Genomic DNA, 21,777 nt, shown 5'->3' on the forward strand with positions numbered 1-21,777 from the left:
TGTTCTGTGAGAACGGTGCTAAGCTACAGTTTGTTGTACATTTTTAAACAAAACCTTTGCCCTCTCAGCTATTCTTTTTTTTCTCTCTTCCTCCCCAGTTCCAACCTGCAAAAGATCCCACTGTAAATACTCAAATGTCAGAATCAGCACTATTGCATTATGGATTCATTCTTTCAGATATGAAATCATCCATAAAGGCACTGGAGGATTTCTGAGCCTGTCCTTTGTTTTTTTGGATCTACTTTCCTCCCTCCTTCTCCCAAAGCAAATGTTTTTCCTGGTGAAAAGATGCCAAATGGAGCACTGAGTTCACAGAACCATAAAGGTTGGAAAAGACCTCTAAGATCATTTAATCCAATCATCACCCCATCCCCACCGTGCCCACTCAAAGAGCTGTGGATTCATTAAAGTTGGAAGAGACTTCTGGGATCCCCAAGCCTGAGCCCAACCCAACCCACCGTGCCCACTGACCACATTCTCAGTGCCCCATCCCCATGGTTCCTGAACCTCCCCAGGGATGGTGACCCCCACCACCCCCCTGGGCAGCCTATGGGTAAACTGTGTGGAAGAGGAACCCAAAGTGAAGGGAGATGCTGGTAGAAAGGTGCTGGAAAGAGGCTTTATGGGGATGAGAGATGATGGCATGGAAGGGTCTGACACACAAGGAGATGCAGACGGCTCCGCTCCGAGCACGTTGCCAAATTCTATTATCATGCTCTGCAGATACTAAGAAACATCTGCCTGAGCCTCAGCAGAGGAAAGCAGATTCCTCACTGAAGTATGTAGAGCAGCCCACAGCTGAGCACGGGCTGTCTTGTGCAGGCAAAGGTCTTTTAAGGAAAACAAAGATTTCACAGCACTCACGCCCTGTGAGCATCACCTTGAAGCTGCTCCTTCTGGTGGGGGCTGAACCCCCTGCATGGCTCAGCCCGGGGTGTCTGTCTGCAAGAAGAGCCTGTGGCTTCAGCTCAAGCTCTCCTTGAGGAATGGGGCTCCGAGGCAAAGCAGAGACCCATAGAGTGGCCACAAATCCCCCCGCAGAGCAATTGGTCAGAGGGAAGCCTGAACTGAGCACACCATCACCTCAACTCAATGTTCCCTCCGTTCTATTTGCTCTTTACAGGCTGGTGTCTCTCCTTTAATGTTGTTTTAATGCACTTAGTTGTGATTTTAAGTAAACGCTGGGGGGGGAGGCCTGCTGAGTGAGTCAAAGTCTGAACCCAAGTTAACCAATTCTGCACAGAGAGAAAGAAAACACAAGGATGTTTTCCTTGTTCTGGTTCCACGTCTCCTGCAATGGAACCTCAGCAGACTATTGCTTGTACTAGCTTTGTTTTCTTTATTTATGTTGAAAATAAAATAAATCCGAATGAAAAGTCCAGGAATTCCAGCCAGAGAACAAAAAGTTGCAATTGTTTTTGCGTGGAGAGATTCTCTGTCTGGATGCTCCAGGGGTGAGGTTATGGTGCTGTGGATCCAAATGGAACTGAGCACTGCCCAAACAACATTCAAGAGGGTGCAGCGACACTCAGAGATCTTTGGGGCTGGGGTCAGGGCAAGGCTTGAGGGCTGAAAACCATCTAGCATTCATGGCAATGCCTGAGGTATGGTCCAAAATGATATCACGCCCTTACAAGCTTTGACTTCACTGGCAAAGATTTGACTTCTTATTGATGAGAGCTGGCTCAGACAGCTCTTGCAATACCATCATCATAAAAACAGAGCTAGAAACTCATGCCAATGAAGAGCTGCACTGTGTTTTACATTATTTCTTGCAGCCAGCTACCACCTAGTGATCCCATGTCCATGATACTGCTTATACTCATGACTAATGGTCTCTCTTCCCCTCTCCTTGCAGTGAACTGATACCTGTTGAGCAATGCTTCCTGCTGCTGTGCAATGGGTAGTTCCGTGGGGGACCCAGCAGGTGTGGAGGACAGTTCAGCCTCCCTCCTTTCAAGAATATACTCTGCTGTGGTTTTCCTGCCGTTGGTCCAGACACTCATCAGTGTCTGGATGAAGGTCAAGTTGGCTGCCTTATGACCCATCCATCTATTCAAGCATTCACACATTTCTCCACTGCCAGCACAGTTCAGTTCATCCTCCAGATGATGTGACCGATTAGAGACCCTCTAAATATCTGCGCTGAAATGTCTTGTTTAACCTTGGGGGCCTGGATGCAAAACCAGAATGTGTGTCTGAGATGCAGCAGGGGAGTGCACAGTCTCTCTACAGCCAGTGGAAGGATAAGAACCTTCATATGACTATATAGGAGTGGCTCAATGGCCACCAGTGAGAACCCCCTCTTGGCTATCCACCAAAGTATTCCTCCTTATCCAGGTGCCCAGACAGGAAAAGAACCCATTTCCAACAAATGGATCCTTAAACAGAAATTGCATCTCATTCTAGGAGAAAAAGCTCCTGAACCAGATTGTACCACATCTTTGAGAAGAAGAAAAGCCAATTCTATTGGCCTTTCAAGCAGAGAGACAGTAGTTGGAGATATAGAATGAAGAATCCAAAGGAATACGCTGTATATTGAAGGGCTGCTGTGCTAGCAGCCTTGGCTGGGCTTCACTTCCCTTTCTGCAGCCACAACGCTTCAGGGGGCAGTCACAGCTGTGCCTCAGCAGAGAGAATTGAAGCAATATGAAGACATTCCTACATCCAGAATTCAGTGGAATCAGCAAATTCAGCCGGGCAGATTCACTCCAGCATTTTATGTTGTTATTCTAAAGAGTACTGCTCGCAGGCATTTACATAATGAATTCTGCTCTGAGTGGCTTTGCTCTTTCACCTTCAACAGCTGATTGCTTTTGGGATGGAAGCAGGCACTGCTGCCTCTGGGCCAGCCAACACGGGGCCACGGGGGATCCAGTGCTCTGACTGTGGGCCTGGCCCTGCCAGCACTTTGCATGCAGAGTGCCGTAGGGCTGCATGATCAATCCAGGCTTTTCTCTTTGTTCTTCACATCTGGCCAGCTGGGGAGTGCTGCAAGGGTCAGAAGAGAGGGCAGGATGTGGGGAGAGGGGACATCAGGCTGCTGAGGTCATTGCATAGGGTGACAGCGACTGCGTGCTCGAGGGAGCAAGCTGAGTTGCTGTCTTGGAGATGGATCTGGCAAACAGAGATGTGAAGTGCAGAGGATGCTTCGATCAAGCTCTAGCATTTCCTAGGAACTCCACACCCATGCTTAAGCCAATTCCCACCTCTTCCTGCCTCTCTTTCTGTTTGTCTGAACCAGCTGGGCTGCCCATAGTGCTATCTGCACAGCCCTGGCCTGAGATCACAGAACCACAGCATGGCTTGGGTTGAAAGGAACCTTAAAAATCACAGAACTATAGAATCACAGTATGGTTGGGTTGGAAGAGACCATAAAGGCCACTTAGCCCCAACCTCTTCCATGTTCTGGTTGCCATCCACCAAAGCAGGTTGCCCAGGGCCCCATCCCACCTGACCTTGAGCATCTCCAGAGATGGCACACACTGAACCCTACGTGGTGCATCCCCCTACACAGCATGGGGGAGGTATCTCTTTAACAGAGGAAGGTTGAACACATTTCTCTGGAAATGAAGCATATTTCTGTTTCTTTTGGTTTCCTATCAATCTGGAATGAGCACCTGGAAAAATACCAATCTTTTAAGACTGTAAAACACTGGGACTGGCTTCTGAGTTTAAATAGAGCCATTGGAAAGGATATGATCCTTACTGCTGTTTTGTAAGGTTCATCCTTACAACAGGACAACAGGATAAACAATAACTGAGTTTATCCTGTTGTTGCAAAAATGAGGAGAGAAATAAAAAGAAACACAAAAAATCAGGAGTAAAGAGGAGAAAGAAAAGGAAAGGGAAAGGGGAAGAGGGAAGAAAGTCAAGATAACCCCAAACCCTAGAGGGTTTCTGCTATGTAATGGGATCCTGAGAGCTTGAGATATCCCTTCTTTCATGACCCGAGCTGGCAGCGTGCTGGCTTTCAGATCACACAAGGGTGTCTGGAGACACTTGTAGGAAACCATTGACTAGCTTCTGGGCTTTGTTAGCCAGCTACTCTGGTGAGATCAGTCTGTGTTGAGTGTGCTTGGCAATGCCAGGAAGCACTGCCTCCTGCAGCAAGCACACTAATTACATGGCTACCTCTGTATCTGTTAGTCACCAAACAGCTATTAAAACTGTCTCGTTTTGTGATAAAACATCACAGCAGCAAAACCATTCCCATCTGTCTCTCATTACACAGCCTGGAACTCAGTGTTGCTTATAAAACCTACCATTCCCAAGGCATTCCAGCCACCTCGTCCACTCAATAATTTAGAGGCTTGATCTATTTTCTCTCTAAATTAAGAAGATGACTTCCATTGATAAGAGGAAACTTTGGGTCATGACTTTCAATGACCTGCTCTGTTATTGTAGAGGCAGCACTGAAACCTATGCATCATTATGGCTTAACCTGGAAAACCTTGTATTGCAGAGTGATGAAGTCTGAAGCAAAGACTCAGAGCCTTCTGTCAGGGTCTCTTCCAAACCAAACCATTCTATGACACTGTGAAGTAAGAGCTGTTGGCTTATAACCAATGCACGCCTATACCTACATATATAGCACTGTGCATCTGAGGGCCCCCACAGCACAAAGAGCAGTTCTACCAGTTCAGCCTCCAGTTGAAATCTTACTCAGAAGCTTATTCATAGCTTTGGGACTACAACCCACTCTTCAGACCTACCGCAACCCAGATAACACCCATTGCTCTGCTAATCTCTGCCACTTGCTATCTGCAACTGAGTCATGCAGGACTGACTGAGCTGGGGAGCCTATTGAAAAGACAACATTCAGACTCCTAAGAAAAGTGAAATGAGATGATATAGGCTTCTACTTTGCCAAATTCAAGTGTGGGAATGAGCGTAACAACTACAATCTTTGGCTTCTGCCTGAGTTTGGGAGCATGGTTCGTTCAGCAATGAGTGGGCATTTTTATGTCAGCAAACAGGCCTGATTGCTTTTGCAGGAGGTAGATTTGGCTTATTTACACTGTGAGAAGAGTGTAATTTCCAGGAAGATCTGGTCATTCTTCTCACTGTCTTTCTGGAAAGAGGTAGCTCATCTTGGAGAAACACTGCATGACACATCAAAGACACTGCAGGACTGTAATCTTTCATCTAGAGGTTGAGTAACAAAGTCAACTGGGTATAAGGAAAGAAGAAAAAATTCCAATGAAAAACAAAACACGTTATTTTGGCAATGATAACTGGAATAATTAATCAGAAGTAGTGGTAAACAAGAAGGGAGGGGAAGGAAGAGCCAGCAGGGTAGTGCTAATGGCTTAAGTAAATAGGAGTTACTGCCTGCTGAATACTGTCCCACTGGTAGACAGGGAATATTTCCCATCCCTGTAGTAGTTCCAATCCTCCCCTTCCTCATACAGGAGTTTCACTTTCCATGGTTTTACTCATATTCTAAGTGCCTAAAGACACCCACCCACCTAGCTTGGTTCTAGGGAGAGTGGGAGTGGGTGAGGTATTGGAACAGAAACTCAGGCACTGACCTTCATATCAATAGAAGTGATCCTGAACCAGAGGGGAAAACTCACCCACCAACCTGCACCGTCTGTTCCCAGACAGCCATCCCCTGCCATGCACAAATACATTCACCCCCCTCTATAAAAGCAAGGAGCTCCCAGCTCATGCAGCAGCACCGCCTCTCTCTCTTTGCGGTTTAGATTTCATTTCTTTCCATTTCAGCACTGTGTGGGGCGTGAGAAACGATTAGCTATTTCCCAGAGAGGTCTTTGGAGGCACGCAGCTTGCTCCAACAGTCACGGAAAGGAGGCTTCGTTTTCAGAGAGTCTGAATTTGCTACAGATAAGACACATTCCTCAAGAGGCAAAGCAGCCAGTGCTAATCTCTTCTGTGAAAGACCCAATTATGTGCAGCAGATTAAGGATTTTTCACATATATATATATTTTAAAGCATACAAATGGGCTGAGAAGAAGGCAAAGCTGCTAGAAAGTGGTAATGATTCAGACTGCTTTCTTTTCTCCTCTGCATTTTTAAGACCTGACGATGAGTGCCCAGAAGTGCTCTCCTATGAACTGAGAATCACAGCCTGCAGAAACAGGTAAAGATGGGACGAAGGGGATGTGTGGACAGACCTGGCAAAGCTGGTTCCCACTGGTTTTTTGTAACATCTTAGCTTGCAAAAGCAAAATAAACCCTGGCACAGCATGCAAGGAAGACTGTCAGATTGCTAAGGCACCCTACAGGTCTAAAATACACACTCCAGATCTCCAAACTGGTAGCATCACACAGTAACCATGCAAATCCACAGGTGAGGTGCACCCCCATAAACACACCATCAAATACAGCCAAACCTAACTCTAACCCTAACCCCAACCCTACAGCCACAACACTTGTTCACACTTTAAATGTATTGCTAAGTACCATCGGAAAGAAAATGCATTGGATTGGCCTCATCTAGAAGACAGGAGAAGCATCTGAGATGCACACTGTGTTCAGTTTTGGACCCCTCACTGCAAGAAGGCCATTGAATTGCTTGACTATATGCAATGGGACTGGAAAACAAAGCTTATGATGACTGACTGAAGGAACTGGGATTGAAAAAGACCATCTGATCCAACCCATCCCCACTGTGCCCACTGAATCAGACACTCAAGTGACCCTCAAGAAATGCAGAGAGACTCAGCAAGCAGCACAAAGTCCTTAATTTGAAAAACTGGACCCTTGACAAGGAACAGTCATTTGGGATGAATGACTGATATAATCCAGAGAGGTCATCCGAATTCCTTCGGCTGCACAAAACATTCACAGTGGAGCCTGAAATCAAGTTAATACGAGGTTTTGGCATTTCACTGTGATATAAAAACCTAAGTGTGATCGAAGGGCAGAGGCAGTTTTGTCAGATTTTGTTGAAAAACAGTGCTTATCTGCAGTGAAGATCCATGCAGTTTGGCTGTAAACTGGTCTTATTTCATATGCTGGCCGATCTGTTTCTATTAAAATCAGTCTTTTTTTTGGTCAGCACATGCACACGCACATTCTTCCTTTCATTGTAAAAAGAGACAAGCTGTGATTACTTTAAAGGGGGGTCATTTTCGTGGAGCTCATAGTTTCATCCTCTCGTCATAATTAACCACAGTCACTGAGATGTAACAGGAGGTGAGATTCGATTGGCACGTTTGCAAAAGGCTCCTCTCAATGCATTTCCCTTTATGTAGGCAGGACATTTACACCTAATTACACATGGTTTTGCTATAGTTTTTCTCCATATTTACACCTATACGGATCCATTTTTACAAACACACCCAAAGTGAAAGCGTGATTAACTCAATGTAGCACACATTTAAAACGTAATGTGCTCTCAGATGGAGATTTTCCCTGCCAAGTCTCAGACTGAAGCACATTTTAACCATCTCCTCATAAATTCCTGACAGAGCAATGTTCATCATGGAAATGCAACTGATTCTTTGAAGACACGCTCATTTGGATCCAACTCTTAACGAGCCCTTTAATTCAGCACTACAAAAGCGATAACGTTTTCTAAAATAGCACGTGTTTTTAAATCACCCCTTTCTGATGATGCTCTGAATGTAAAAATAACCTCATTAATGCAGACAAGAATGCAAACTTAGTCTCTTGAAAATGTGAGAAGACCACAGGAATCCCATGTGATTCTGACTTCCTTGCCTTATTGGAAACAGCTGTTTCTACTGGTAACCTCAGACCATTTCCAAGTTTGACTCCAAGTAAAGAATTTCACAACCTTTTTGTGCATCTCGGCATCATCTGAGTGCTCTTTCAAATCAGGTCCTGAGCTTCCTTTTGCTTTTGGAGAAAAGGTGCAGATTAACAAACCTACTCCAAGCCAGACCAGAGTTTGCTCTGTGGTTTGCTCTTTGCAAAGACAGACTGGCACGTGGCTGGTTGTGGCCAACGTGATAACAAGGTGATCAGGACCCATTGGTGATAACTGGTATGGCTTTTATGGAGATATAATGATCAAAGCCATGTAGGACTGCTCAGGCAGGCATCCTTTTGGCAGTTCTGCTCCATTAACCAGGAAAATCTAACCCAGATGCCACACTGGAGGTGATCATCTACAGGCAGGAAGCCTCATGAAGGTCTGGCAGGAGAAGCTGGGCAGCCCCATAAGCAAGGCATGTTCCCATAAGCAAGTTGTGCTGCCCAGGCAAAGCAGCCTCAATAGAAGGCAGCAGCTCAACCCTGCCTTAAGATCCAGCACATCCATCCCAACTAGGGTCAGCAATTCCTGCATTGGCATGGCCACCTCTAATGCAAACCTATACACTGAGTACTGCACACCCCAGGCAGCACCCACAGAGAACCTTCAGCCCCATTGCAAATGTATTAGTCACTATGCTTGAACCAATGTCTTGTTATAAACTAATGTGAACTTAGGGCAGGGAATGTCTTTCCTGATGATTCCTATGGTACCTTGGATGTTGTGTGGGATACAGCAGATAAACAGTACCAATTAGTCAACACAGAGTTTGAAGCTGGATCCATGTTCCATTCTACGCAAGCAATCTTTTTGAACAGCTCAGCTAACATGCTGGCAGTGGATAAAGTAACTGATTATAGCAAGGGATTGCTTATATATGAAAGTGATGTAACACTGGGATTGAGTCCAATTCCTATTTGGGCTCCAAAGCAAACAGAGATTCCTTTCAGTTACTTTTTATTTGCCTTTGCTTTCTCATTGTTGGCCAGTGGGTGAATTAAGATGCCCGCTGGACAACACCAAGGGTCTGAAATCTTCTTCCTTCTTTTCCAAAGGGAAGAGAAAGAAGGAATGCAAATTGCTTTCTTCAGCTGTTGGTGGCAGTGTGATGAAGGACAGAATCACGTTTTGGATCCCCAGGCTCTCCTTTCCTCCCCTTACTTTGCAGCCATCCCTCCAAGGTACAAAACTTGAGCATTTCACATGCAGCTTGGGATTGAGGGCCCCTGTAACACTGGGAAATATGAGCTTTCCTCCCCCCTTTTCAGGGCTTTAGCAAGATTCAGAAGCCAGACCTTCCTTCTGGAGAGCAGAGACATGGCTTTGTGAATGGATGGCATGGCAATGAAGGTAAGCAGAGCCAGGAAAAAGCTGGAAAGCTGCAGCTGCCCTGCCATGTGCTGCAATAACTCAAAGCCTTGTGTCTGACTGCCTGAAGCTTCCTGCAGCCAGCAGGGCTGGGTTTGCACATGGCTCCAGTCTATCAGGGCTGAGGTTTCAAACCAGCTGTGCCTCCATTGTAAAACCCCAGGACCAGCTTGGGGTTGCTGATACCAGCTCTCATTGGGTCCCCTTTGCTGACAAATTGGGTAAAGTTCTTCCTTACCTACGCTTCCCAATAGAACAGGATGCAACCCAAATCTGCCAGCTGACAGCTGTTACAACCCACAGACTCACAGCTATTTGCCCACGCTGAAGATTTCACAACCCATGGAGAACCAAGTCTGCTTTTCCTTTGCCACCTGTCCATGCTGCTTGGTCCAAGGAACCACTTGGAGAGGCCACAGGAATTTACAGCTGAGCTTACCACTGCCAAAATGACTCTTAACAGCTCTACTACCCTGCTGGCTGATCTCCAAACCCTACACCAGAAACACATGGCTGGGTAGCACCTAGGTCTGTTTGTCCTTCTCAGTGCCATCCTGTAGCATGAAGAACATCCAAACCTGTTGGATGCAGCCACTTGGCTGCATGTTGGGCCAACGAGGCACCATGTTTCTAAGTAACCCAGAAGCTCTCTCAGCATTTGCATGGGTACAAATTTCCTACCACTTCCATGAAAGTCAGCAAATCCATTGCTCCATGAACACAGGTTTTAAAAGGATTTTCTGGGGGATTGCTCCCTTTTCTTTATGCTTATTTTTCTCCAGTAAAATCACCTTCTATGTCTACAAGGGGGAAAGTTTGGGAGCCTAAACCAGCACCCAAGCCATGGGGAACACCTACAGCAAGATGAGAGACCTCAAAGCCAAACCCAGGGCTTGAAAGCTCCATTCTTCTCCCTGCTTTAAGTCCAAAGTAGGGAAACAAAACAAGCCCACATCACTGCTGAACAGGGGAGGGGGAAATGCTGCCCAATTCTGCCATTTCAGCTGTGTAAACTAATGAACATCAGCAGCATTTTACTGTTTAACTTCGAGTTCTCAGATTGCTTTTGCCTGTGCTGCTGGGGGTGACATCACCTGGTTATGTCACTGCTGTAAAGCAATGAACGCCAATTGCTCTCCTAAGTCTGAAAGCGATTAAACCATTCAAAATGATTGTGCACGGCTACTCAGAGAAGATGGAAACTCAGGCACATGGAAATCCAACACCTTACAGCAACACAAGGAGCTGCCCCAATATTTGCAAGTCTTTCAGGAGCCATTTGCAGAGAAACAGATATTTTTGCAGCTCTAAGCCCATGTGCATTTGCAGCCACTTTCTCCTTCACACCAAATTACACTCGCTCTGAATCAGAAATCCTTAACAGCATAACATAATTGTAAAGAGCTTAATTTACTTCAAGCCTGGATCATGTAACACCTACATGAGCTAATTCTGCTATTGCTTTTGCTGACAGAAGGAAAGACCAAAAAGGGAGGGAGCTACTGCCACAAATTGCTACTAACTTTATCAGCTTCAGTTAAATCACTTGGATTTTCCCTAGCATAAATACAAGTGGCATCTTCCTTGTAACCCTTCGAGTGAAAATAGGTATTCCTAGAATAGGAATAGGAACTCTTCAAACTCCAATTTTGGAGGGAAACTCCAGTTTTGGAGGCAAGATTTCACATCCAGTTCAGTTTCTTGAAACCTTCACAACGTTACCCAGTTGCTTATGCTTCAGGATAACTCTATTCCTGAAGCAACTCCGACCTCCCCTACCCATTTACATCAGCAATATGTAAAATGACAGGTATGACATTAATGGAATGGACACTTTTCACCACTCAGTCCTATTTGTAAAGGCAGCCTGAAACTTCAGCAGGGTTTTGTTTTTCCCTAGCTGCAAGAACTGTCTGTAGGCACAATACCTTGTCTCCTGGTTGTGGGCGCATCACAGATACACGGTCGTAACCTTTCCGTAGCAAGACCCAGAGAGCATCCAACTTCCCCTGCAATCACAAAGAAAGGAAACAAAATGAAGCGTGCAACCTTCAGGATAAATGAGAAGAACCAGGGTAGATGTGGCACTGCAGGACATGGGTTAGTGGGCATGGTGGGGATAGGCTGATGATTGGACTTGATGATCTCAATTTCTCAGGAGGGTTAAGAACACACTCTATTTTCTGGGATATCCATTACAGAGACATCACAGCCTTTGATTGGCCTAACTAAAGCATTAACGCACAATGCACTCAATGCACACTCTTCCTTTCTCAAGGGCACATATGGAGTCTTCTCCTTTCCCATCAGAGCCATAATCCTCTCTGACACATTCCTCAGTGCATGTATTAAGCCAACGTTTCAAAGCTTTTCTGGGAGTTGGAGGGATGCATGGGTGGAGACAGACAGATACATAGAATGACTGCATAGATGTTGTTTTCCATAGGATACTGGGAAAAAAAGACTTCCTAAGGTGTGAGCCAGGAAAGTCTAATTCTCAAAGGAAGAACCTCTTCTGTCAAGATTCCTGCATTTGGACAGCTTCTCTTAGACCAGAGGGAAACCATCCCTGTCTCTGAATCCATCCAAACTCATCCTTCCAATCTGAAAGCTCTCCCTTTGAGTCCATCTATTCCCCTACATCAGAGCTCATGGAAGCTCTTGGTTTCCTGTCCCCTCTGACAACTGAAGAAATAAGTACATTTTTTTTTCATACATTTTTCCTATGAGAAACCAGAGGGAAAATTACAACTTTACATGGAATAAAAAAGTCTTTACCACAGTCTTAACTTCTAACATTCTATTGAGATTTCTTGGGGAAAAAAAAGCAACAAACAAGAGCTCCATCTTTGGGAATTTGAATGGAGCTTCATGGTCTGTCTGAGACATCTGGGTAGAAGAAAGGGAATGGATCATGGAAAGGGTGATGCTGCTTGAATTCAGCCTTGTCTCATGGTACTTTCTGTGCAGTTGTTTAGAGGTTGTTATTGGCCTTTCTGAGTCAACCACAGAGATGTGGTGGCTGCACCATCCTTGGAGACACTCAAGGACCAAGACCTGAACAACCTGACTGAGCTGCAAATGTTCCTGCTCATTGTAGGGGAGTTTGACTGGAGAATCTTTAAGGGTCCTTCCAATTCAAATGACTCTATGATGACTAAGTGCTACAAATACTCTGAGGAGGAGAGAAGAAGAGATTGATGCAGATAGAAGCAGAAGCTGTCAGATGAACTGAGGATGTGACAAGTTCATTGAGAAGCTTCTAGACTTGTGGTGCTCCTTGGGTTATTTACACTGACTTTTCAAATCATTGAAGAGATATTTTAAAAGTGGGGTAAGCCAGTTTGGCATCGTGCTAAGAAGTAACAGCAGCAAATAAGAATAACAACAACAATAATAATAACAATCTGTTAAGTGTCAGTAGCTGCAATTTGGCAGCAAACGAAGCCCTGGAGCATTTCTAGCAGCAATCTAGCAGCACTCTCAGCTAACAGCTGTCTACCTACCATATGGACTGGAGAGGGGATGTAAGGGGAAGAAAAACTCCATCAGACAAACTGGCAAAAGGCAGAGCACTCCAAGTAAGGCTAATGCTTGTGCTGCATGGAGAAAAGGAGGCCTGCTGGCCAGCAAAATGACTGGCCTTAAAATGTGAATTTCCTGGCTCTCTGACAGATTCAAGCCACTTTGGTTCACTACTTCTAAGCTTTAATTCCTTGCCTACTTCCTTTATAAGCAGATTGCTACATGCATATTTATCCACCTTCAAGAGAGGTGTTTCAAACAGCCCAGTGGGGTGGGTGGAAACTTAATGTCTCCAAATCAAAGGAGCTGAGTGCATTTGGAGCTTGGAGATGAGGGAAAATTTGAGTATCAGGAGCCATTTCCTACAGGTGAGGTCTAGTAGACTGGGAAATATTCCCCCTGAGAAGCAGAGGAAGCCTCTATGTTATTTTAAAACCCAGACTGGAAAAAGCAGTGAAGGACAGACTCAAGCTAGAAGAGCTGCTTTGGCTGAGAGTGCAGACCCAATGACCTAATAGACTGTCCCTCCTCGCTTCCCTTTGCCTCTTACAGCTCCATGATAGCTTCCCTGCATAGCCCAACACAAATTCATCTTCATATGCTCATGTCTTCTGGACAAGAGCTTTTGCCAAGAGTGCTGATGAGCAGTGCCAATTTTGCTAGTTCCTTACTGCACAGGGAAAGTAATTGCAGGCCCTCTGCTTTTGTTGAGTGCTTATGGTTGTACGTGGGGAAAGTGCTGGTTACAGAAATCTGGTCTGCATACACTGTCTTTTGGGTATGGTTCAATAAGGGGTGTGGTGGCAATTAATAATTAGGCAAACTCTCATCCACATATTCAGGCTGCTAAACACTATCCAGATGTGGAACATGCCAAAGTTAGGGAGTATTTGGATATGGGGTTTTGGATTGGACCTGTCCTTATACTGTAGACTTTGAATGGTAGAGAGATTTTTCCAAAGGAAAAAGGAAGATACATCACCCATGAGATACTTTAACACACTTAGTCCCCTAATAATTGAATTCTTGCTGTTATGAAGCAAAAGATGTTCCTAGTCAGAATCAGAACGGAACTTGAACTTCAATATATTGAATCTTTTCTTTGAGCCTCTTTTGAACTCCCAGCTGGGACAAATCTGCAACAAACTCCTGCGTTCAAAACTGATTTTCTGCCCTGCAGAATAATCTCTAAAAACAAACTGAAAATCTCCTGAGACTGTCATCCAGCATCACAAATTGGTGAAGACAGAGGGGAGAAACTCAGCACTATCTCCAATGGGAAAGACCTAGCTCTTGCAGCTAATATCTCAGGTAGTGGTGCCCACATGGATTCCAACTTCATGTATTTGGGCTCTTTGTGCTAAAATCAGTGTTTCTTCCAGTTCCTAGGTGGTTAGAGTATAGCACTGTGTGCCTGCATCTTGACTGCAGCACACGAAAAGAACTGAGCTGCTTCTCTCAGCTGGATGAGGTCATTTCCATGAGCACAAAGTAGGAGTGAAAATCTCCCAGGTGGAGCTGGTGTGTCTTACAAACACTTTGCACTAATGAAAATGACAATGCAATGAATTTAGAAACAAAGGAGCAGCTATATGGGATGGTGCTTACTGCATTCCTGACTCTGAACTGAGAACAGTCGAGTCTGTAACCTGTCCCACCGAGGGAATGAATAACCTTCATGAACACATGTTGAAGTCATTATAACACAATTGCAAATGACTTGTTGGTAGGCTATGTTTATTAGACGATAATCTTTAAGGGGGAAAAGAGAGAGGGCATTGGACCAAATTTTCACAGAGGCTCACGTTTCCGTATCCTCCGGAAACCACTTGTACTCCCTTGTGCATCCTTGCCATTTCAATTGCTGGATTTGAACCAGCTGCAAGATCAATGACTGAGGAAAGCCAAAACACATTACTTGCCCAAATTCCTCTGGGCACTGCTTGGAGCTGATCAGTAACAAGAGAGAATGCAGGGAAACCTGGGTGTACTGCAGTGAAATATATCTGTTGTCGTAATAATGTAGATGATAGAGTATGTCTGACTGGGTTGGCTGCTGCTAGAGAGGGAGAAAACGGGACTAAAAACTCTGTTTCAGCAGTGAGAAAACTTCCTCTCTTGGATTAAAGTTTGTGTTCAACATCAGAGGGTTTAATAAAATTGCCTCTCTACACCCATGGAGGGTTTCTAACAAGAATGACCGCTCTTCATAAAGAGATCCAGCTTCCAGCTGGAGGTGAAAACAGACTGCTCAACATAGATCTGGAAATGCTTTATGCAGCCTTACCTTGATTGGAGAGTACCACTTCCGAGGAGAGGAAGGTCTGCGCATGTTGTTTGCAAGATTCCTGGGTTCGGGGAACTCATATTCCTGTTCTGGCATCTTGACCCTGGCATTCTTGGCTTTCTCTAACTTAGCACCTTCTTCTGTGGAGCCCTTTTCTCCCCAGCGCACCTGAAAAGACAGCAGCAGAAAAGTGAGGGTGGGGAAGTGCTTTAGAAAAGCTATATTTCCCTGCAATCTGCATTTGAATTTGCACAGATATTGTACTGCAGTAGAGGAAAAGATTGTCCTAAGACTTAAGACCTTCTAATTGGCTCCCAAATATTCCTATATAGAAAAGAATTTGGTGCAGATGCACAAAAGAGTGAAGTTTGTGCCCATCTCCCAAGCTTTTTGGTTAAACTGCATGAGTGTTTCACATCTCAGTTCACAACTGAGATTTTCTGATACATAAGCTGGTGTCTATTTACCTCCATTCTCTTGATACCACCAACACCTCGACCGCCATAATAAGAAGCATCCACTGTTGGCCATTTCTTCTTTGGAAGACCATCATCATCTTCCTCCTACAAAACAGAAGGAAAGGGTTGCACTGTTAGAAAGCAGGAACTTAGTTGGTAAGGGATAAATAGACACAGGTTGTTTGGTCCTTTGAGCCTGTAAGAGTTGTTGCTGTAAAGGTAGTGGTCCCTTGCTGGTGTTATTCCATGGGATCTACACTCATGAAAAGAAAATGTCTCATAATATAAACACCAACACCACCCAAAAGGTACAATGAAGCTCCAGCAAGAACGTGTGGTTTTGAGTATTTGGTTGTTCTGAAGGGACCTTTCATCCTTTTTAGAAAGAGAGAAAGCAAGCAACTCAAATTTGCTCCAGGATGTAGGTGAGTTAGGAGCACATTAAGGAACAACCAAAGTGTGAATGTCCAATAGGGAAACAAATTTCTTGAGATGAGCTGGCCAAGGGTAATAGGATGGAAAAGACTAATGGACAAGATGCAAGAATGGAATTAGCACTTGTAATGAACTTCTGCCTCTGCTGGGGAGGCAACCCATGGAAATCCATGTGGCTCCAGTGATTTCATGGCCTTATGCCAGCAGAAAGTCAGACTTTGGGTGAAAAATGAGACTTAAATTCTATACGGCATGGAATGAGTTCTGCCCTGACGTACTGCAGACAGAAACCTGTTGGATAGCACCAAACACAAAGTTAAATGTGTTTGGGATTCTGTCTCCATGACGGCATTCAGATACAGCCTAATTAACAGATCAAGAGAATCTCCCCATGTTTGTTTAAAATGGGTCTAGCTGAATTCCTAGTGGTGTATTCTACATGATATGGGTGCACTGTAAGAACTGCACATCCGCTCTGACCCATGCAGCGCCTTTCTCTTTAATTTCTACTATTCAGTCTGTGAACTGGCAAAGCAGAAAAGCAGAGTCCATCAAAAACGTGAAGTATTTCCTGTGAAAAATGCAGAGAGAAATGAAAAATGGTCTCTCTCTCTCTTTTTTTTTTTTCCCCCTTTTTCTTTCTTTAATTCTTCACAGGGATTTGGCGAAACTCCAGAACTTTGGAGCTTTCCAAAATTGGGAAAGCCAAAAATACTTTAAATTTGAACTCCCCAGTTGGAAAACTGAAAAACTGGGGAGAGGGAGGGATAAAAATCCCAGACAAATTATGCTTTTCATTCCAAACAAAAGTCTTTTTTTTCCCCTTTTTAAACTTAAAACAAACCCAAACCATCAACTGGGCAAAATCTGTCCTGATCTCAAGGAGATCGGGCAAATGAATCATAAATACACAGCTCTTCTCCTTCGAAGCTGACCTCCTCTCTCTGGTTGGAGTAGCTGAGGTTCTTTGCTGCAACCTAAGAACTTAATATCTCTGCATGAAGTTTTCCATGAGGAACCAAAGCCATCTAAATATTTTCCTTCAGCAATTCTCTCTTTCTCTCTCTTCAGCTTAGCACAGACTGGACTTCTCACAACAGGAAATACCAAGGTTTAGGAAATCTTCCCCACAAGCCCTTGAAAGCCCTGCAAGTTGCTTCGATCTAAGATAGGAGGGCTTCAGCCAGGACAACAGAAACACCACACGCGCAAAAAAAGGACTACAGCAAACATCAGAAAAACAAAAGAGTCACAAGCTTTCTTCCGGATGAGCCTGTTTACATGTTTTGAAGGGCATGAGAGGTTTTGCAACACGATCAGAAAGACAAAAAAAAAGCCTATGACAACCCGGTGGTTTCCTACACGCTTGACAAATGTGCTCATAATGCACGTGAGTTGCTCAAGTGAAGCCACTGGAAAGCTGGGGGTCATAGTGGGGGGGCAGAAGGAAAATGAGGAGGAACACAACCCCATTCCAGCATTCCAGCTCAGTGCCCCATTCACAAGATATGAGCCAATATCTGAATTATCACATCCTGGCTCACTTTGGCCTGTATTAGCTACAATGGGGTTTTTGCCTGAGGAAGAACTGCATAAGAAACTTCAGCTCTGACCCAACAGCAGCACAAAAGGCAGCCCCGGAAAATCCAAGTGCATTTAAGGATGCTGGAAAGTGGCTGTGCAGAACTTGGCATCTTTCCACCCCTCTAATCTGCTTTAGATGGAGCTAGAGTTTCTTTTACAAAATAATAGTAATAAGGACAGAGCTACGTTTCACAGTCAGAGATCCAGATTCATCACCGCTGGATTTCAGAAAACAAAGATGTGTTTATCTCAGAGGCCATGCTGGGCTCTGTATGCTTTGACCCTGACCTGAAGGAACCTCATCTGTGGGTAACAGAAGGATAATTCAGGCTCCACAAGGGACATGAAACCAGTCAGGGTAAAAATTCAAACTAAAATTGGCCAGATATAAAAGTTCGGATAAATTGCTCCTCTCCCCACCCTTATAATTATTTTCACAGTTGTCTCTGCAAAGCCTGGATGTTGTCAGAATTTAGCATTTATAGGGCTCTGCCTGCAGAAAGCACTGTATGACATGGGGCAGTCAGTCCTCTGAGTAATGGTTGTTATCAACTAATTTCACAGCAGAGGAAACCTAGATGTGAAATTTGTTGTTGTCCCATATTGCAGCTTCCTACACCTCAACCCCTTTTCCCAACACTGGACCCACTTCCAGATTCCACAGCCATCTCCCAGATGCAAAGGCATTGTTAGATTAGGAGGACAGTTTGCTTGGTTCTTAAGATATAATTCATTCTTGCTTCCGTGGACCAGGCATCTTTATCACAACTAGATAAACCCTGCCCCATCTTAACCATCCCTGAGCTATTCTGCAAGAACATGGCCTTGGTGTTTCTCATTTCTCCACCTCTTCCAGCCCAAGCCTGCAGAGTTCAGTCAGAAAGAACTAAAAAATCATGAGAACATCAAAGAGAAGATGCTCTACTGGTGTTCTGCTAAGGAGCAGGCTGAAGAGAGAGCTCAGCTCTTGTTAGACACCAGAAAATTCACCTATTTGTTTATCCTTGAGACAAAACTGCTTGGAAAAGCAGCATTTATGGGTCTTACTGATCATGGAATTCCTGGTTTATCCATGGTAAAGATCCTGCCTGAAGGATATATCCTCTGAGGGTAAAGCATTCATGGGGCACAATTAAAAGAGAATCCCTGTATTGATGGAAGGGAAGGAGAAGAGACACTGAATGATTCTTAATCTACGGTTCAGATGCTGGGCAACATGAAAAATGAAATAACATACCCAAAGTCACAGAGGAAATTGTTCTACAGAACAAAACACCTCAAGTCTCCAGATTTATGTCCCCACCTCCCAGTGGATGGGGAATACATCCCACGGTTCACTGCCTCTACACTAGTTGAGTATGCTGTGCTGGATGTGCCTAGATATTTCACATTAAATTTGGTTATAAAAGTCCACACCTTCATGGAGTAATGCCTACACCTCATTTGTTTCCAATAACATCCCAGCTCTTTTTCTTTTAAATGCCTGTATCTCGAAAGGTTCCTTTTCTCCTCCTCCCAGATTTCCACAACACGTTGTAAAAGGGGAGGAAAGGGGAAGGAAAAGAGCTGGCATACCGCTGCGACCTGGCTTTACTTCAGGAATAACAGAACACATTTCCTGCCTTGGTGTCTACAAAAAACACTTCATCAGAGCTTTTTTTCTGAGCTTATTTTGCTATCTCCCCAGCAAGGCTTTTCAGGAAGAGAGAGCAGAGTGGTTTGGAAAAGATTAACAAACAACAACAAGTGAGGGTGCAGGCAGCTCCATCCCTGTAAGCCATTCATTGGCTTTGTGACTGTTCAGCTGTGGGTGAAGGAAATTAGTTCACAAAGAGATCAAGATGAACAGAAGGCTTCATCTGCTGGCTTCACAATAGCTGCCAGGCAGTGAGTTAAATTCCTCCTTTTCATGCAGGCCTTCCATGACAGCAATAATAACCTTCAATGTCTCATGACTGTGCTGCTGAATGGTGCTTTCCCTCCAGGACTTTCCTGTGTATGTGTGTTTTGGTGTATGTGGGCAGGACGACAACAGGCATAACGATTATCCAATTACAGACTGGTTGGTGGCTTGGCCCTGGTGCCATGGTAGGAGTGACTGTGGAGCTTGGGCTTGAACAGCATGGAAAAACTGGGTTTGACTGATGAGGAAAGAGTGTGCTTGGGTCATCTGGTTGGCGTCCTGCCTGGTTTTGTCAGGTTTCAAGGCACTTTGCACCTTTGAATCCATTTTGTGAGAGAAAGAACACCCACGACAGCAAAAAGCATAAGAACAGTGCATGGTTAGATGCAATAGGACATGTAGGACATTGGATGATCTTGGACATCTTTTCCAACAATGGCGATTTTATGTTGACATTGCCTGGTATTTAGAAGGGCAGAGGAGCAACAGGAAGAGCATGTGTCTCCTGGGGACACAATCAGAACTTGTCCTGTGGAATAGCCCAGTAGCAGAGCCCTGGCATAGGTCAGGAAATAGCTGGAAGGTCCTGCAGAATGCCTTTTTTTTTCTTCTCTATGTAGATGGGTTGCAATAATGAGAACCAACTTCAGCCTCTCGGTACACTACTGGTCTAAGTCAAATGAGTTGTTCCAATAAGCACAGCCTGAAGGTGATGGATGCTTGAACAAAAGCAGCTGTGTCTTCCTCCAGCATGGACAGAAAGCGCCTTCCTATTCACAGGGAATAGAAGAAGGCAGCTTTGATCCACTATCATCACTTGCAGGCAAGCAAGGTGCTCTCTGACTCCTCAAGGCATTCACCTCTTCCGATTGGTATTAACTCAGTCTTTCCTGGCTTTAAGTAAAGCCAGCTGTCCTTCATCTTTGGTCAGCCTCATCCAGCATCCTGCATTATCTGAAGAGCACAACGATGAGTTGACAACACTTGCAATTTCAGAATGAATTAATTGGAAGCTTCCAGCCAGTAATGATTTCCTTCACCAACAGTGAACGTGGCCCCAATATTTCTCAAAAGGCCTTTAAAGTAGAGTTCAATAAAACCTTTTTGTGGGTTTCTGACAGCAACGCTGCTTTCCCTTCATTGTTACGGTATAATGCATTCTCCTTGCACTGCAAAGACATATGGGCCTCAGCTCCCAGATCTGCTGATGTAAGAATTCCTCTTGTCTTATTTTTGCCAACGTTTTTAGAAGAAAAGAATCCCACTGTAACTGCAATGCTGCTGCTTAAGGGATTAGCACTTTTTCATTCAGGAGATGAGTAGTTGCTGTGTTTTCTGCAAGGGAGAAAGCTACTCACTGTAAGAAAAACAACTCCATCTTCTATTAGTTTATAGCAAAGCAGAAAATCTGGAGGGTCCCAGACCCTTCCTGTCCATGGCCAGAAAACCAGCTTTCTAGAGTGATGTATTTTAATTAACTTCAGCAATTAAGTCCTTTGGCTTGGAGGCATGTGTGATGCTGAATGTGCAATTTTAAGTATTTTCCTTTTCATTCAGAGGATCAAAGCTGAAAGAGCAAGCAGAAATAAGCTGAAGGTTTCAACATGCTTCACTGTTTTCCTCCATTAAAACTCGCCCAGTCGGTGCAGCTCTTCTGGTGTTGAGGTGGTTGTTCTGGGTTTGACATCTGCTCTGAGTCTGGTCTGTCCTCTTCAGGCACAACTGCAACGTCTGTGGGCTGCTTTTGCTCATAGCAATTGAAGTCCAAAGGATAAGCACTATGAGTTAGTGCTCAGCTGCCACAAGGGGTTATATGCACTAAACACTAAAATCACTACCGTGCCATTCCAGGAAAGCAGTTAAGCATATGTTTAGGTTCCATAAACTTCAAAGTTAAACATATGCTTAAGTGTTGTTCATTTTGTGAATCAGAGTTTGCAGTGCTGTTCTGACCAAGTGAAAGAACCGTCTGCGTCTGCCTTCCTTCCCTACCAGCTCTGAAGGTTTAACTTCCTGCTATGGTCCATACTCTGCCATGCAGCAGCATCATCATAACCAAGAAGACAAACAAAATCTTGTCCTAAAAATCAAGGAATTTGGGTTGTTGGTGTTACTTACCTCACTGTCTTCTGCAGGAGGTGGAGGGGGCTCTTTGATGATCTGGAAGGATAAATGAGAAAAAAATAAGTGGTAAATCATCATGATGTAAACATTGCTCATTATGTGATCCCTGTTCCATGTGAAGTGATAGCAAATCCAAAGTAATACACCCTGGATGCTCCTTGATATCCCAACAGGAACCATAGTGCTGGCACATGGATAACAATCATGGTTTTACCTGCACAAACACATTACATTCAGCATATCCTCCTACTGGCCACTGCACACATGTATGTATCCTGCCTCAAATTAATTACCATCTGCACAGACAAAGACTGGAAAGAGAAAGCAAGGTGAAACTAAATGCCC

General features: G+C 44.4%; 2 protein-coding genes across 5 annotated transcripts in view; one reads left to right on the forward strand and one right to left on the reverse strand.

Annotated features, from left to right (window-relative positions):
* Nucleotides 1-210, forward strand: part of GFPT1 (glutamine--fructose-6-phosphate transaminase 1) — a 33,492-nt gene extending 33,282 nt beyond the window's left edge. Inside the window, exon 21 of the transcript XR_014932202.1 lies at nucleotides 99-210. The gene's annotated coding sequence lies outside the window, so the exon portion shown is untranslated. The remainder of the gene's footprint in view (nucleotides 1-98) is intronic.
* ANTXR1 (ANTXR cell adhesion molecule 1) overlaps nucleotides 1-21,777 on the reverse strand; it is a 69,719-nt gene that overhangs the window by 3,910 nt on the left and 44,032 nt on the right. For all 4 annotated transcript variants that reach the window (XM_085510084.1, XM_015882878.3, XM_085510085.1 and 1 more), the window contains 4 exons: nucleotides 21,427-21,468; nucleotides 15,396-15,491; nucleotides 14,929-15,096; nucleotides 11,045-11,125 (listed from right to left, as the gene is read on the reverse strand). In XM_085510084.1, coding sequence (XP_085366210.1) covers nucleotides 11,045-11,125; nucleotides 14,929-15,096; nucleotides 15,396-15,491; nucleotides 21,427-21,468 — 387 coding nt within the window. The remainder of the gene's footprint in view (nucleotides 1-11,044; nucleotides 11,126-14,928; nucleotides 15,097-15,395; nucleotides 15,492-21,426; nucleotides 21,469-21,777) is intronic.

The sequence above is a fragment of the Coturnix japonica genome, chromosome 10 (genome assembly GCF_054131305.1).
Source record: "Coturnix japonica strain WE chromosome 10, WE-NBRP24, whole genome shotgun sequence".
NCBI classification, from domain to species: Eukaryota; Metazoa; Chordata; class Aves; order Galliformes; family Phasianidae; genus Coturnix; species Coturnix japonica.